General features: G+C 31.2%; 1 protein-coding gene across 1 annotated transcript; it reads right to left on the reverse strand.

The window, feature by feature from the left end:
- Nucleotides 1-7,287: 7,287 nt before the first annotated feature.
- LOC109178525 (probable WRKY transcription factor 7) lies at nt 7,288-9,617 on the reverse strand. Its single transcript, XM_019328159.1, has 3 exons — nt 8,730-9,617; nt 8,521-8,646; nt 7,288-7,698 (listed from the first exon to the last, which is right to left on the reverse strand). The coding sequence occupies exons 1-3, from the start codon at nt 9,437-9,439 to the stop codon at nt 7,539-7,541; spliced, it is 996 nt and encodes a 331-aa protein (XP_019183704.1). The 5' UTR covers nt 9,440-9,617; the 3' UTR covers nt 7,288-7,538.
- Nucleotides 9,618-19,458: the final 9,841 nt, after the last annotated feature.

Genomic DNA, 19,458 nt, shown 5'->3' on the forward strand with positions numbered 1-19,458 from the left:
TTAAAAAAAATTATAAATATTCCTGTTTTGTTAATTTTATAGTTTCATTTCTTTAATTATATTTCATATTTTATTAATTATAATTTAATGAATTTGTCACAAATATTTTTACGGAAGAAATCTTATGTTTCTCAAATTTCTTAATTATATTATTTATAATTACCAAATATTGTGGCAATTACAATAATAATTTCATTAATTATATTAATTATAACATTTTTTTTCTCTTCCAATATTTAAATACATTACCATAATAATTACACAAAAGAAGGAAAGAAAAATTATGAGAATAATTACCTTTAATAAATTAGGAAATTATATTAAAAATAATCTATATATATTAAGGTAAGTATATTTATTTTGTGTCCAATAATATTATACATTAAGTATAAAAATATATGTGTATATAAATTACCATAATGATTACCCCGAAAAAGGTGACAACACATAATTATTAGGCAATAATATTAATTATTAATTATTAAGGCAAGTATAATTGATTTTGTACTAATAATATTATACATCTATACACTTTTAATTCTATATTGATAAGCATAATCTGTGTATATACTTTAAGAAAATATTCATTATTAAAAAGGGAATATAATTTAAAAAGTAAATTATTAATTAGATTACCTAATATAATTGTCCTACTAATTAATTCCATGCTACTATGTATAATAATTCATATATTTATTCATTATGAGTAATATTCATTTCCTTTTTCACTCATAGAAAGAGTTAATATTCATTTCCATTTCTTTTTCCTTCATAATTTTTTCCTAATATTTCATGTTGTGGTTACTAATTTTTTCGTAGGGAAAGCGGTGTTATATTTTTAATATTAAATCTTTTTTTTCATTTGGCCTGATTCCTGTGTCTATTAGTAAAAAAATATTAATAATAGATTCTCGTGTGTAAAATTCATTTTTTCTGTTCATATTCATTTCCTTTTTCCTTCATAAATAATTAATATAATTATAATAATATAATTACTGATTATATTTTAAGTGAAATATGGATATATTCATTTCCTTTTTCATTCATAGAAAGAGTTAATATTTGTTTCCATTTCTTTTTCCTTCATAATTTTTTTTCTAATATTTCATTTGGTGGTTACTAATTTTTTTTGTAGGGAAAATTGTGTTATATTTCCAATAAATTTTTAATATTAAATCCTTTTTTCATTTGGCATAATTCCCATGCCTATTTGTAACATAATATTAATAATAGATTTTTGTGTGTAAAATTCATTCCTATTTCTGGTCATAAAAACAATCTGGTATGTTTGTAATATTCATTTTCAATCACAAAAACAATTTGGTACGTGTTTAATAATCATTTCCTTTTTCCTTTACCCTAATTTTCTGTGTAGCAAATTAGTTATTTACTTATTAAGCACATTTTTTTTTAATTCGAGTCCATTTTTAATATTAATTTCTTTTTTTTTTTGGTCTGATTTCTGTGCCAAAAGCTGTGTTATATTTTTAGTGAAATATAAGCATATTCATTCGTTTTTCTTCATATTTCATTTCCTTTTGAATATATATATTTCTTTTTTTTTTCTTCATAAAAAGAATTAATATTGATTTTTCTAATAATTGTCGATTAATTGGCCTGATTTCCATGTCGATTAGTAACATGATATTAATAACAGATTTCTTTGTGAAATATTCATTTCCTTTCTCATTCATAAAAAGAATTAATATTCATTTCCACTTAATTAAAAATTAATATAATTATAAAAAATATAATTACTGATTATATTTTCAGTAAACTATTAATATATTCATTTCATTTTTCCTTCATAAATAAATAATATAATTATAATAATTATAATCATATAATTGCTGATTATATTTTAAGTGAAATATGAATATTATATTCATTTCCTTTTTCACTCATAGAAAGAGTTAATATTCATTTCCATTTCTTTTTCCCTCATAATTTTTTCTAATATTTCACGTGGTGGTTACTAATTTTTTCGTAGGGAAAGCGGTGTTATATTTTCAATAAATTTTTAATATTAAATCTTTTTTTTTCATTTGGCCTAATTCCCGTGTCTATTAGTATAACTGAATATTAATAACAGATTTTCGTGTCTAAATTTTATTTTTTTCCTTTCATATTCATTTTCTTTTTTCTTCATAAATAATTAATATAATTATAATAATATAATATAATTACTGATTATATTTTAAGTGAAATATGGATATATTCATTTCCTTTTTTCATTCATAGAAAGAGTTAATATTTGTTTCCATTTCTTTTTTCTTCATAATTTTTTTCCTAATATTTCATTTGGTGGTTACTAATTTTTTCGTAGGGAAAACTGTGTTATATTTCCAATAAATTTTTAATATTAAATCCTTTTTCCATTTGGCATGATTCCCATGCCTATTAGTATAACAAAATATTAATAATAGATTCTCGTGTGTAAAATTCATTCTTATTTCTGGTCATAAAAACAATCTGGTACGTTTGTAATATTCATTTTCAATCATAAAAACAATCTGGTACAATGTTTAATAATCATTTTCTTTTTCCTTTACCCTAATTTTCTGTCTAGCAAATTAGTTATTTATTTATTAAGCACATTTTTTTTAATTCGAGTCCATTTTTAATATTAATTTCGTTTTTCTTTTAGTCTGATTTCTGTGTCAATTAGTAACAGAATATTAATAACAAATTTCATTATTACAATTAATTCTTTACTTTTTTTTTGAATTAGAATAATGATAATTGTAATTATATTAATTAATTAATTGTATGGATTTTTTTTTGCAATGAGATACAGATCCACCAATGTACCCAGATGTGTTCTCCTGCCTCAAAGCCTAATGAATCATACACATGTTGCATTTTAAATGCACGTAGATATAGACATTCAATTTTTTTATTTTATTATTGTTATTATTTTTTTTGAGAATGCTAATCGAATAGTTGAAGGTAGATAACAATACTTATACTATGAAATTAAACCTTTTGGAAGAATAATATGAAATTAAACTCAAATCCAAGTTACTTTACATCTATTAATCCCTAATTGAGATTATATAAAAACGAAACATAGATTTAAATGATTTCATCTAAGAGCTTGTAAATATGATGACTGCTTTAGTGTTTTTAGAGAGACAACGTGCTTTACCAATTCGCCAGGAAGAACCAATCTCATGCCGGCCTGGATCTCGCGAGAAGTGATTATCGGCTTCTTGTTGTAGTGGGCCAAGCGAGTCACCTCTTGGGCGAGCTTCAAGAAGATACCGTTGATGAAGCTATTCATGATGTCCAAACTGCAAAACATATTGAAGTACGTGAGAATATAGTTAGAAAAATATAGAAAATTCATACAAAAAGAAAGCAGAAAGATGAGTCTGAGATTCTTTGATTGAAGAAACTCTTGTATTTATAAGTAGAAAATACTAATTCAAAAGGAAAGTATAATAATTTATTTATTTAAGGGAAAGTATAATAATTTATTTATTTAAGGTAATAACATTATTATTATTATTATTATTATTATTATTATTATTATTATTATTATTATTATTATTATTTATTTAATTTCCATTTGACATTTACTTACCAAATAAGTTTTACTACAAAAGTTTTGGAGGGAAAATTTGTTAGGAGGATTTTACTTTTATATATATATAGATATAGATATAGATTGCTACTTCATTTGATGACTTTGATGATTATGATTGAAGTGTACACTAAGAGATTATTTGACAAATAATTTTAAAGTGATAGCTGATTAGGTTAGTTGGTTTAAGTAGCTTTGAGTTTAGCAGGTTGTAAAAAAGTGTTTAGTAAATTAATAGTTGATCTGTTTTTTTTTTCTTTCACTGGCTTATTCAACGTGAACGGTTGCCGGTTGTCACGTCAGAGCTGGCCGAAGGATCGCCAGAACCCTAGTGACATGCAATTATAGGTCACCAATTGATTTTAGGATGTCAATGCTCCAATATAACATGTTTATGGGTTTAATTTCAACTTTTAAAAGTTTTAAAACCTAATTAATTTTCTGAGTAAAGTCTAGGAGTCCATTTGACATTTTCCTTTTTTTTTTCTTTTTCTAGGTATTGATTTCTCTTTTATTTTTGATATATGCATTTTGTGGCCTTTTGCTACTCAATTTTTGTTGTAGAAAATCTCAGTAAAAAGACATTTTTTCTCTTTCGTTTTTGAGTTAGATTTTCCTATGTTCTTGTGGTGAAGCCACAATTTGATGAACAAGCTGAACTACAACGGCTATCTGTAAGAGGAGGAGAAGAAGCAATAGTTATGCCGTGCAATCGAATGTACCATGCGCATGGTGCATACGATGCAAAACGATACCGTTTTGACTAAAAACGCGCGTCCCACTTTAAAAAAAAAAAAAAAAATTCAGGTTCGATTCTCGGCAATAGCATTATTGTGGATATATAGTTATGAATTTCTGGATATATAGTTATAAATTTGTGGATATATAGTTATGAATTTATGGATATTTAGTTCATTCATTGTGGATATTTAGTTCATTCATTGTAGATATTTACTTCATTCATTCACTGTGGATATATAGTTATGAATTTATGAATTTATGGATATATAGTTATGAATTTCTGGATATATAGTTATGAATTTATGGATATTTAGTTCATTTATTGTGGATATTTAGTTCAATCATTGTGGATATTTAGTTCATTCATTGTGGATATTTAGTTCATTCATTGTGGATTTTTACTTCATTCATTCATTCATTGTGGATTTTTACTTCATTCATTCACTGTGGATATATAATTATAAATTTGTGGATATATAATTATGAATTTCTGGATATATAGTTGTGAATTTCTGGATATATAAAAATGCTATTGTCGGGAATTGAACCTCATTTCTTCTTTAAGTGGGACGCGCGTTTTTTTTTAACCAAAACGGCGCCGTTTTGCAACTGTATGCACCTTGCAAGGTGCATTCGGTTGCACAACATAATTTGCGGAGAAGAAGATTGAAGGCTAAAATTGTCTTTTAGTAATGAAGTGCAATAAGCCAATATGAAAACGTTGGTGCATCCAACGTTTTGGTTTTCAGCTGATTAAGCCAATAAGTTATTTTACCAAACATTAACACGCGTTTGGTTGGAGGGAATTTAAATTTCATTCTCACTTAATTCCTATTTAATTCCAAAGGCCACCAAATTCCTTAGTTTGGTTGGAAGGAATTGCAATTCCGTTCTCTCATTTTCATGGAATTAAAATCTCATGTCCTCCCTTGGGATTTTAATTCCATGAATCTTGGGAAGAAAAAAAAAAGATAATGATGAGACAAAATTATCATCCTTTTTTAACTTAAAATTGATGTCTCACAACAACAATGGACATTTTGGACTTTATAATACTTATTCCCTTTCAATTTCCATGTATACCAAACATTGTAATTGAAATCCCCATTAGTTTTATTCCTATAAACTAGACACTGGAATTTAAATTCCTACTTTATTCTCAGTAATTTATCCCCCATGAAATTGCAATTCCTTTCCCACGTAATTCTCTCCTTCCAACCAAACCCCCTCAATTTTAATTATTTGACTCAGTCAAACAGTTAAAATGAGTCAAAAAGTTAAAATTGATCAAATAAGATATTTGGATGATTAGCCATTTATCAAATAGGGTAAAATTATTTACCAAATACTCATATTAGCTATTTAACTATTCAAATAAATTAAGGTTGATCAAACAAATTAACTTTGACTAATAAGCCACTTATCAAATATTCCTAAAGTAATTTATTGATGACCAGTCAAATAATCAAAATTGATTGATCAGTTATGTTACCAACTAATGTTGCTGCGTGAAAGATGTCTGTTGTGGAAAGTTGGGTGGCAAGCAGTCAAAGAAAAGAACCAAACCAATGACCGGTGAATCCAATAATGCATGCCCAGATTAGCAGTCAGCATGAGCAGAATTGTCTCTCACTTCATTCCACAATCCACACCTTAATTATTCAATGCCCAGCCTGCTCATTTTGACTTCTGTATCAAAGCTACGCACTAGTGTGGGGTTCAACCCCTTTGAAATTACATTAATAATCTCGAAATCTTAATATATTTTTAGTCTAAAATCTCAATGAAACAAGTAAATCTTAGGGTATATATATATATATCTTAACAATTTATGAATTTCTCAAAAAGTTAGAATCAAAATTTACACTTAGTTTGAAATAGTCAAGAAAACAAACTCTTAAGTTTTAACCCACCTTAAATTAATCAACTAATTAGGTTATGTACTTGAAGCGGATTCAAACCCATTCCCACCAACCATGTTACCATTTTTCATTGTATACCTAAGGTTTTTTTTTTTTTTTTAAACATATATAGGATATTCCAATTAAGTCTTTTTCTTAAACTTTTAATAATAAAATTACGTTATTAATGATAGAGTATTGAAAGACAATAAATTGCGCACTAGTCAACACTCTAGTCTTGTGTCTTAGGCTCTGTCCAGCTCAATTTGTTTGTTAGTGACCGATAGTTTATTTCTCAACCTGTAACTAATTTTACCCGATTATTCTTACGTCAATAAAGCTTTCTCAACTCTCTTCCTTCTTCTCCACCACGAATGTTCTGTTATTCTGTTAGCTTCATAGTTTCTGCTATCCTAAAATAGTATAAAAAAATTCTAACAAGAACTTGTGAGTAGTTTGTGTTGATTTTTCGACTTGTGCAGTCAATATCCGGCTATCTTAACTGCTCAAAAATCAAGAAAATTATTACTAAGAAAACTGTTATTTTGTTGATGAGTATAAAAGATTTCAAACTCATTATAAGTTATTTCTCAAGATATTTATAAGTTTAATTTGAGCCAAATGCAGAATGCAAGACCACTAATTCCCCTCCCATCAATTTGCATAGGCAAAGTTAAGTATTACGAATGTACAAGTACATTATAGTGGTCATACAATATGCGATAGTTACATGACTTTGGATGAATTATTAGAAAGAGTTAATTTCTGTTTTGGTCCATCGATTATTAAGATTTCATCACTTTGATCTTCAACTTCCAAACTTGTTTAATTTCATCCTCAACTTTTGTAATTGTTAACCAAATTAAAATGGTTCTAATCAAAACTATTTTGGATTGGACAAATGACTAATTTAAGTAAAAATTGCATAGTTGAGGATGAAGTTGAGTAAGTTTGAAAGTCGAGGATCATAGTGGTGAAACTCTAATAGTCGAAGGATGAATACAGGTATTAAGTCTTATTAGAAAGGATAAGAAGTATTGATATGAATGAATAAATAAATAACAGGAAATTTGTTTTCATTGCTGGATCTCGTTTGAGATGCAGTGAAGATTGATGACACCATTAAAACCTCCTTAAACTAAAGCTACAAAGACATTACGCAGATGAACCGGTGATGAACATATGCAGCCTGCATTTTTTTTACAGGGCAAATCGAAAACTAAAGCTATATATATGATGATCGATCCATGCAGTTCTAATTTAAGTACGCATGCAGCACATGATTACAATGATTAATAATGAGGTGATTATTACGAAGACTCTAAGATTAAACCATTTGTTTCTGCGACGGAGACGGAGTGATTATGCTCGCCTTCGTATGTTACTATCAACATGGTCGGATCATCCACCGCTCTCTCCACATGCTTGCGTGCCGGACAACCTCGGACGCTGCTGCATTTATAGTACCCCCTGCAATCATTTCATTTTGTTGTTAACCTTAGTAATTTTGCTCACAAAAAGCGAAATCCCTAACCCAAAGTCTTAAACTTCAACCGTATAAAATTGACACTGTGATTCAGTAACCTATTAGATGGGGATCGAGGAGTAATGTATGGTGTCCACAAGAACTCCAACCTTATACCTTGCCCACGACCGGACACCTATGAATTAATTGAGCTACCCGTACACATGGAAAGAGTACGTAGTGTATGGTGTTCACAAGAACTCTGACACTATACCTTGTCAAGAGTTTTTTGCACTTTTAGTTCCACAATTATGGTGTCACTAACAACTTTGATCCACGACTTTTAAAACTTGTAAAATTGGTCCACGACTATGACTTTCTTAGTAACTTTGGTTCTTCCGGTGCATTTTCAGTTCAATTTTTGCCGGAAAATTTTACTCCCATTTTAACATGGGAGTAAATTTGCTAAAATGTGGAATAAAATGACTTTCTTTTACCCATATTAAAATGTGGAATAAAATGACTTTCTTTTACCCATATTAAAATGTGGAATAAAATTTTTCAGCAAAAATTGAATGAAAAATACACTAGAAGGACCAAATTTGCTAAGAAAGTTATACTCGTAGATCAATTTTAAGTTTTAAAAGTCGTGATGAATATAAATTGTTAGTGACACCGTACCGTGGAATCAAAAGTGCAAAAAACTTCCTTGCCCAGGACGGGAGACCTATGAACTAATTGAGCTACCCATACGCGGGCTAACCTTAACAATCTTAAGCTAATCATCTTGTTAATCACCCAGAAAACAAGGATGAAAGAATATATACCTTGGGTGTGGGGATCCTTTGATGGGCTTCTGTCCATATTTCCGCCATGAATAATCATCGGGTGGAATGTCTGAAAGCTTCATGCTTATGGCTGGAACTCTTGTTACCCTCTTCAATCTTAGTTTCCTGTTTTGATTACCAGTTATAGAATCAGTGATTCGTCGAGGATAATAATGATTGACAGAGAGAGAAAAAGGAAAGGATATTACTTTCTTTTTGAGCAGTGGCACCGGCTGGAGGAGCCGCTGCACTTGCCGGAGAGGTTATTCTCCGATGAGCTGCACTTTCTCTTCAAGGAAGACGTGGAGAGAGGAGGTTTTCCGGCGGATGAAACTTGGGAAAGATTGGTGAGCTGGAAAGCGGAGGAAGAAGAAAGCATCGGCTTGCTCTCGGTCTCCCCGGTCAACGACGAGATATTGAAGGAATTGGCGCGTGAAATCTCCGGCGAGCAAGTGAAACTGATCGTCATCGGCGGCGGCGGCGCCGCGGCGCTATCCTTCCTCTCAACCGCCTGAAAGAAACGGTGGGCTGCGGCGCTGTAATCATAAGATGCAGGAGGCGGAACCTGCTGAATCGGCGTGGGGCTATACACTTTATTGTCGGCCGGCGGCGGCGGCGAAGAAGCGACGGGACCTCGCCGGAATCTGGCATGCCCAGTCCGAGTCCGACCCAGAAGATCAATCACCTTCTTAAACTTATTGACAGCAACATCCGCCACAACATCAATCTCCATGGCCGCCTTGCCCTGCTTTTTCCCCTGCGACAACAATCTGATAAACTCCTCCACGCTCTCAAACCCAGAAGCCGCTTCTTTCACCACCGCGCTCTCCTCCAAACTCTTCACAAACCCAATCCTCCCACCGCCACCGCCATTAACATCAACATTCCTGCAGTAACTCATCATCAGCTCTACCGCCATGGCTGCGTATAAGAAGATGGAAGTAGGCAACTCTCAGTGCTAGCTACAACTTTTTGCCTAATTTCAGCATCAAATCAGAAGCCAAGAAGAAAAAGATGCAAGAATATATGCAGAGAGAAAGAACAGTGCTCAGAAACAAGAGTCAAAATGCTGTATGTGCAGTCTGCCCCATAGACATTGGCCAAAGTTAAAGAGGAAGGAAAAACAAAAAGTGGGGTAATTTATTATCTTTTTTTTTATTTAAATCGATCAGTTATGGATAAATTAACTAACTTTGTTTTGCTAATTAAGTTACAAAATTCATCCAATATATATTCTTATAAAATAATTGTGAATTTCTCTAATCATTCGGGTTTGTGAAAGAGAAAAGTGACGATAAAGTAAACAGTAGGTGACTGACTCGACGCTCTAATCTACAAATCTGCCTCGTCAAATTTAGGTGCGAATAACATCTGACCACAATCCATAATTTCGCTAGCTTTTTACTGACTAGTGGGCAAGAATATTTGGCTTTAATGCCATTTGGATTTTGGAGGGGTCACGTTGCGATTTTAATAATGTTACCTAGGAGACCGGAACATTGACTTTTTCGCCCCGGTGAACGGGTCATCATGGAAAGATCGGGTCAAACTGAGTGTCTTGAACGCCGTCCGATTCACGGGAGAGTCGTGATGGTTTGGAGGATTTGTTGTTTGTTTACTTTCGCCATTGTTCATTGTTCACAGGCTTTGAATTTCTCTGCAAGTGCACAGTGTTTCCTGATGCCAATAAATTTTCCAGTTTTTTTTTTATTGGTCCAACTTTTTTGTTCTTTTATCAAATTATTTTATTTAGACAAATTTATATTGTATTGTAATCAAATAGAAATTATGTATATATATAGAATGGATATAGTGACAACACCAAAAATTACAGATTGATCTCAATTACATATCAATGGTAGTAACGAAATAAAATCTTTAAAAAAAATGCATTGACATTTTTATAAACATTTCAAATTTTGAACATGCATCATGCACAACAACAAAGTGCATCCGATAATATATAATGGTGCACTCATGAGAAATACACTTTGTAGTGTTGATCATATGCATTGTAGTTTGATGGATATATTAGGAATCGACCTGAACCGACCCGAGAGCGCGGAGGAAGAACGGGTCCCGGAGCGGTGCCGCGTGGCCCGCGTACCCGCCCCGGCGCGAGGCCTCGATGCGTGGCCTCTGCACGAGGCCGACCTGAGGTCGGACCGACCCCCGCCGCGTAGCCCGATCGCGAGACCGGACGCGGTCAACTTGGAGATCCAACCCCCCCCCCCCCCCCGTTTTAGGGGGAGGCGGTTGGGGGGTTTAGCTTGTATAAAAGCCTCCCTACTTGTCCTAACAAAACACATTCTATCTTGTTTACATACTTTGTACTGACGAACCATTGTAATAGCCTATTTACAGCACATAATACGATATACGGTCTTCACGACCTATTACGACATCGTTTCTATCCTTTTATTATATACGTTCTTATCCGAGTTTAATAATTCAGGTCACCCCGGATTAATTAAATCAATCAGTAGTATTGGTCGATGTAATTCAAGTTTAAAATATTTATCGATCAAAATATCACCATATTTTTTTCTAAATTATTTTGTTTTATCACCGTTAATCTTGAAAAGATCAACGATTGAGATCAATTTATAACCTGACGATAGTTCACATATGATTTTATTCCTACATACACATTTGTGTGTGCGCGCATGCTTTTTGGATTAAAAAAAAAAAAAAAATCAAACATAGGTATTAATACGTGTTTCCTCCTTTTTGTTTGCTTTTTTTTTTTTTTTTTTAATGAGCAATTATTTCAAACATAGGATGTGATTCATTAGTAATTAATGATGCACAAATAACATAATCATTATGAATTTTATAATGAATTTATCGAATAAAATTATCCAAACATAGCCAAAATAAATGTGAATGCTCAATGGTCAAGACAATAACAAATGAGTATATTTGTTGTTTCCCATAACAATTGAGTATATTTCCCCTCCGCTTCCCACCACCCCCCTCCCCACCCCACCCCCCCCCCCCAAAAAAAAAAAAAAAAAAAAAGCAAAACAAAACAAATGAGTATATTTAAGTGTATGATGGGATGAATTTGGCTACTCTTCACAAATGAGCAATACACACTGATGTTTCGGGCGTTTGGTATGAGGGAGATAATTAGGGATCCATTTGGATTTTGGAAAGAAGAAAAATGACTTTTGAAAAATGTTTTATGAAAAATGATTCATTTTTTCGAAAACATTTTCATTTTATATGTTTGGCTGCACAATGAAAAACTGATTTTTTGTGTTTGATTCATTTTTCAGAATGAAAAAAGAAAATAAATAGATTGGTATACTTCAACAATTGCACGCACATAATTTCTATCCATCTACACAAAGAAATAAAATTCGACTCCAATTTAGAATTAATACCACAAATAAAATTCTGAAAAATAAAATTATACAACACAACCACAGAGCACTGGCTTCCGATGCGAAAATCAGTGAACTGGTTTCACATCGAAATCTAGTTCTCTGGTTTCCGATGCGGAAACCAGAGATATGGTTTCCAGCTGCGAAAATCAGTGAGGGACTTCTTTCGGCTGTAGGTTTTCCTCTCCACAGCCGGAAAATAACACATGTTTCTTTGTTGGTGAAGCTTTTGTGGTTGTGGGATTGTAGGAGGAGGAGGTGTTGGTGGAGTTTCTACTTAATGTTGATGGGAGAGGCGAAGCTTCAGACTTCAGAGTGAGAGAGGTAATAATTGAATGGACAACCTGTCAGTAACCTGCAAAAAAAAGTCAATCGAACAAATTTAGCTGGTAGATGGACCTATTTGACACTTAATTTAGTTCATGGTGGGAATTGAGCACTTCGCAGTAGTAGATGAGCCTATTTAATACTTCTGTCAATAAAATATGAGAGAAACATAGCAATTTTGTGAAGAAAAACTCAATTTTATTTTTTTAAAAAAAAATAAAAAATCAAGGATCCTTGTTAAACTTGCTAAAGAGGATGCACTATCACACAGTTGAATGCAAATCTACCCATTCTATTCAATTAAGCTTAACCAATATTCAACCCAATAGTGTAGGTCAAGTGATAAATGAGTTTTTTTTGTGGGGAAGAATTCTGGAATAATCCAAGTTCAATTCTCACAAGTGACGATTTCTTTTGGACCAATTTTTATGCCTCTCGAAGTGAACCGGGACAATGTGTGGTTGACACAAAAAAAAAAAAAAAAAAAAAAAGTTTAACCAATATTCGAGTTATATGTATAATAGGGCTACCCTCTACCCATCAAACTTTTAATAATTATATATGTTCACTATGTATTGAAATCACTATGTATTGAAATACCCCCCCCCCCCCCCCCCACTTTAGATTTTGCTTCATATTTTATCAATCACCTTTAAATCTTAAATTTTTATTGTTCCCAAAATACTTATCCAATACTATTAGCTCCACCATCAATAATACTAAAAATAATATAAGAAAGGTGACAACAACCCAACCAAATTAGTTAGACGGTTGATTTAGTAATCACAATGTTACAAGTTTAATTATCAATATAAACAACCTATTGGTCAAAGATAACTTTGACTGATTTACCTTTTTATGATTATTTGCTCATTAGAGTTACAACGCGATATTTACCTATCGCACAATCAGAAATAGTGATTACGATTTCTCTCGTCATAATAATAATAATAATAATAATAATAATAATAATAATACTTAGTAGTAGTCTTATTTTACGACGTCGTTTTGAACTTTAATTTTAACGGCGATCGTTTGTTGTTTTATTCGCGTTATAGAATTTTTATTTTTTTTTTTACTGTAAAACATGTGTATGTATATCGTGTTATACGTTTTTGTAAATCATGTTATGCAATTCTGTACATTAATGGCCTATTTGGTTGTGCGTAATTTGGCTGTAGTTGAATTGCAATTCAGTGAAAGCCACAATTACGTCGTTTGGTTGGAGGAAATTGCAATTCCCTCCTTTTGCTGAATTGCAATTCATGGGCACCCCCTATGAATTGCAATTCGGTGCCCATGAATTGCAATTCGGTGGTTGTGGGAAAAGGAAAAAGGGATGAAATGACAAAAGTACCCTTAATTATTACTACTATTATTATTACACAAGGACATTTTAGTCTTTGTATCACTTCTTTCATTCCCTACCCAATAATTCTATTCATCCCTACCAAACAATGTAATTTGAATTCCTACTTTATTCACACCTTATTCTTTTCCTACCGAATTGCAATTCATTTCCACCTTAATTCCTTACTTCCAACCAAACGCCCTGTAAGCGTAAGAATTATCTACCTGAAAATCTGAAATTAATTAGTAGTTGTATAACACAAAATATATTGTGTGTCTTATTTTACGAATTTATGTATTGTATTATGAAATGATGTACTTATAGGACATAAATTATTTAAATAAATCAGATCTTAGAATGAGTAAAATAGAAAACATGTGTATTTATCTCGTAGTAAAATAGAAAACATGTGTATATATATCGTGTTATGCATTTCTGTACATCTTGTTATGCAATTCTCTGTACATTAAACGTAATGATTATGTACCTGAAATTGATTAATAGTTGTATAACACAAAATATATTGTATCTTATTTTACAAATTTATATATTGTATTATGAAATTATGTGTTTATAGGACATAAATTATTTACATAAATCAGATCTGAGAATAAGTAAAATAGAAAATATGATCTCGTAATAAAATAGAAAACACATATATGAATCCCGTGTTATATGTTTTTGTACACGATCCAAAGGGTAGGTTTTCAACACGGTCCAACGACAAATGCTATAAAAAGTAGACTTGAGAAGAGCAACAATTGGTCCCCGCAGTAAAGCTTGCGACTTTGGATTTTGGAAGAGCTTTCGTCTTCCCTCTAGTCTATAATAGGCCAACATCATTTTGACTTTGGCGCCTCAACCACGAAATTACATACACAATTTTTCAATTAATAATGTAACGTGATTGTAGAAATCAACGACCAAAGTTTGAAACGAGGACTACATAATTGACATTTGTTTTGTTTTTAGTCATCTTGATTTGTAACCTATTTAAAGTGGTGTTTGTTCTAGCCTCAGTGGAAGCGTTATTGGTTCTTTGTGTTTCAGTAGGTTAAGAAAGTATATGAACAGATACTACATTGTAATAGAGACACTATCATTCAAAAAAAAAAAAAGTGGTATTTGTTCATAATAAAACTCGTTTTCTGATCCTATCTACTTAACAAAGAAAAACAATGACGTAATTTATTTTAGATTGTCGACTGACTCAAATCAATAAGGTCAATAGGTAGTTCTCATGGGAAGTCCAATTTAGAACCTTATAATTATCAAACTAATCATCCAACCAACTTGCCGAAGGTTGTCCCGATTTTTAGGCATTTTGTATTGAGAAATGTTGGAAAATTCTAAGTACCACCTTAGATGAACTTATACACATTTTTGCACAGTCATATAAAAAAAATAGGCAAACACTTGTGTGAGACTGTCTCACTAATCATTGTCTGTGAAACAGGTTGAGTTGTATACAATTGACTAGTTAAATGAAGCACATTGTGCAACTAAATAAATGTCTAATGCTAAAAAGTAATTGTATAATTACATTATCAAAATGAATAGAAAATTACAATAATTTTGCATTTAATCGGTAATTAAATTGAATTATTTGTTTAATGTTATATCAATTTATCTTATTTTATTATAATAAAATATTTGTATAATAAATTAAATAATTGAAATCTTCATCAATCACATTCAACATTCAACAATCTACATGATCAAATATATAATCATATGTAATTAAATAATAAGTTACTTCATTTTGTTGCAACTCAAAGATATAAAAGAAAAAAAATATTATATTTAATTTTAATCATCAGATTATTTGAGCTAAAAGTTTTATATATACCAACACTATAAAAAATTATACAGTTAAAAAATATAATTAGAAAATAAAATTAAACAAAACCCATAGAAAGGTAAATAATAATAATAATAATAATAATAATAATAATAATAATGTAAACTATCATATAATGTGATGACATTCTGGTTACCATTCTAAATTAGTAGTTATAGCCCATAGCTTTGAATTTCGATAGTGGGGGCTTAGATTTTTTTAGCTGAAAATATTTGAAAAAGTATAAAATAAATACTACATTGTAAATAATTATAAGTATTTCAAATAATAATAATAATAAATAAATAAATAAAAGGTCATTAGAATTGAAATGATGAAAGCAAAACTGAGAAGAAAATGGTAAAATTAGAAGGTAGTTGTAAGTGTATAAGAAAGAAAGCTCAATGTATAAGTCATCATAGCAATCAATTACATTAATATACTTTTAATTGCAATTAAATTATTCATGACAAACATAGTTTTATAGAAAACACCAGTAAAGACATATTTTCTGACGAAATAATTTATTTCGTCACAAACTATTACTGACGTTTGTTTATCTTTCATTTCAAAATGTATGTATTCCATGACATTAATTATCAAGACTATGTAAAAATGTCAATAATAGTAATATTTAGTGACGAAAACATAACTTCATCAGTAATACCTTTCTATACGCCACTAACCCAACGGTTAGGGCGACGTTTTTATTTCATCGGTAAATACATTTGGTGACCTTTAAAAAAAAAATCTGTAGACTTTTCTTTCACAAATATAAATAGTTGAAATCCAACCATCCAATCCCAAACTTTTCAACTTTCTCTATATACATTTTTTTTTCCTTGTCTAAACTAAACAATTTTCATCTATTCTTGTCAAATTTTATGTTACGTTTCAAATCATTCATAAATACTCATAGACTTTTAATTTTTTATCTTTTTATTTTCACACACATATAAAAATCATAGAAAAAAATATATTATTGTTGCAAACAACTAGATTTTGTTATTGTCTCTTGCAGACACATATTTTAGTCTTATATTAATTGATGTGTCGTACTTAATTATACTAATTTAATGTTTAATTTATTGAGTTCATATTTTTAGTTAGAATAGATATCGTGCTTGTTTGATCACTTGCAAATTTGCACTAACCTCACAATTTGAAGAGTTTGATAGTCAATATCACATTTCCTTGGGAATTTAAGAGGTGAAAAAAAGAATTCTCACGTTTAAGAAAATTTAGGTCAGCTAGAAATCTAACTCCATGATATTAAAGAATGTAAATATAGCTTAAGGGATATGATTTTTTTTTTCCAAGTGATTGGAAAGTATAAAATTTATTCATTTATGTATTTATCAATTTCGGAACCAAGTTAAAAGCCACTCTGATAAATATAAAAAATTTCTCTAATTTATGTTAGCGTGTATTTAATTTAGAGTTTGAAGACTATTGTAGACTTTTTAATATTAAAATGTTTATAAATATTTGTGCTACAGACTTTTAAAAAGTGTCAAATTCGCCCCCTAAGTCAAGTGGATAGTGCAATTGGGACCCCTAAGTGAAAGAAGCTCCATTCAAGTCCCCTAAACTGGTAATTGTTCAATTAAGTTCAAGTTGACTTGTTTATCAGGTTAAATGCATACGGTGTTGACACATGTCCTTATTTTTTTATTAAAAATATTATTTATTATAAATTATTTAAATTAATAATAATAATAATTAAAATTAAAAAAAAATAATCACCGACTGTTCGCACCGGACAACCGGTGGCTGTCTTCCTTCTTCAAGAACAGTCGTGGCCGTCTGGCCACGGCTGTCTAAGGAAGACGACCATGACCGTCTTCTAGATCTGGACGAGGGCTGTCTTCATGTTACTGGAACGACGAGTCCCCTCCGTCTGGAACGAGGGCGGCGGCCAAGGCCGTAGCCCTCGTCCAGATCTAGAAGACGGCCATGGCCGTCTTCCTTCGTCGGCCATGATCGTCTTCCTTAGACGGCCGTGGCGGACGACCACAACTATTTTTTTTTTTTTTTTTTATTTAAATTTTTTTAATAATTATTAATATTATTTTTATTTTAATTAATTTATAATAAATAATATTTTTAATTAAAAAATCAAATAAGGACACGTTTGTTGTGGTGAAATGAAACTGTAGTATATGTAAAATGAAACTGAATAACATTTCACATATTTGAGTGTATATTGTACAATGAAGTTGTAATAATATCTAAATGATCATGTAGTTGTGTTTTAATGAAACTATAGTGTATATAAAATAAAATTAAATAACATTTTCACATGTTTGAGTGTATAAATATTGAATGAAACTGTAGTTATATCGAAATGAAACTGTAGTTGTGTTGAACTGAAACTGCAGTGTATACAAAATGAAACTGAAGAACAGAGTTATTATTTGCGAAACGGTGCGGAACGACGCGAAACGGATTCCGTTTCTTTTCATTAAATAAAACGACGTCATTTTGATGCGCGGTGCATAATCGATTATGCACCGCAGTGCACGATATAATTTGTCGTGGGCTAATTACCTCGATCCATTATTGAGCATATTACTTTATAGAGCTTTTGCACACACCTAAGGCAAATTATTATGTGGACCATGGTCCACACGGTGTTATGTGGACCATGACAAAAAGTACATTTTTAATATACTAATGTACATTATATTTGTACTGAATGTACATTATACAATATAATGTACACACAATACAAAAATAATGTACATTCCATGAATACAATGTATATTATTTTTGTGTTGAATATATTATTTTTTTATTAAATATATATTATTTTATAGTATACCAAATATGATCCAGACAATTTGTATGGACCATGGTCCACACAATAATGATTGCACACCCAAACAATCGGGCTGTAACTCATTGGCCCATTTATATTTTTATATTTTGATTAAGCCCATTGATGCTATTATATAGGATCCTATACAAAGTGTTACTGTAGACAAATCGAGGATTTTAGTAATAAAAAAAAAAAAAAAAGTAAAATATGAAGTCAATTGGAACCCACCCCCTTTCTGTTTTCAGCAATCATAACCATATATATATATATATATATATATATATATATATATATATATATATAGGCTTCGAATCCGGTGCATCCCCTCTAATAGATGAGTCCATGAGGCCTCATAATATTCATTGATTCAATTTCCATGAATGGTTGAGATTATAAGAAATTATGGTAGTAATTAATGACATTTACCAATGCAAAGGTTATATTAGTAATTGTAATTGTAATTTAATTATGGACATAATATTATTGGAATTTGAAGCATTATTTTAGGGATTTGTGGATGGAAATTAATAGTTTCAATTATTACAAAGCTTGAAGAAGTGAACGTGGCGTGGACAATGTTAAAGGAGAACACGAAGTGGTGGGAGGGTATGAACAATACTGGAGCACATTTCTCAAATGGCTAGTAGCAGTAAGTGCATTTACATGTCAACGTTTGTGCATATGCTGAAGAATGAGTTTTTTTTTTTTTTTTTTTCCTCGGTGGGGGTGGGAGGGGGGTGTGGTTGTTGGACGAAGTAGTAATCCATTGACGCGCGTAGCGTGTTCGTGTTCAGGTGGGTGCGTACAGGGTTATTTGTTTGACCGATAGGATGGCGGGATGATGCGTAGACAGCAAATAGTATATGCGTAGAATGTTATAATGTTGAATTTATGGTTTGGTCGAATTTTTTTAAACTATAATACGGGGATTTGGTTGGCCGACTAAAGTGAGATGACTATTGTTTGCTTGAGTTAAAGAACTGGAACAGTGTGGGAGGGTAAGCACGGTGATTACAACTTATATCACTGTATTGATGAAAGTTACAGTGTAAAGTGTGTATGAGGATATAGGCCTGTGCATATAGGCATTATAAATGATTAGGCACTATGTCGGTGCATAGTCGTGCGTTCGCGTGTGCGTAATACCAACATTTCCCAACATTTCAGAAGAAGATGGGTACTAGCAGCACAGGTATTTGCATTACCGGTT

The sequence above is a fragment of the Ipomoea nil genome, unplaced genomic scaffold (assembly GCF_001879475.1).
Source record: "Ipomoea nil cultivar Tokyo-kokei standard unplaced genomic scaffold, Asagao_1.1 scaffold0848, whole genome shotgun sequence".
In the NCBI taxonomy this organism is placed as follows: domain Eukaryota; kingdom Viridiplantae; phylum Streptophyta; class Magnoliopsida; order Solanales; family Convolvulaceae; genus Ipomoea; species Ipomoea nil.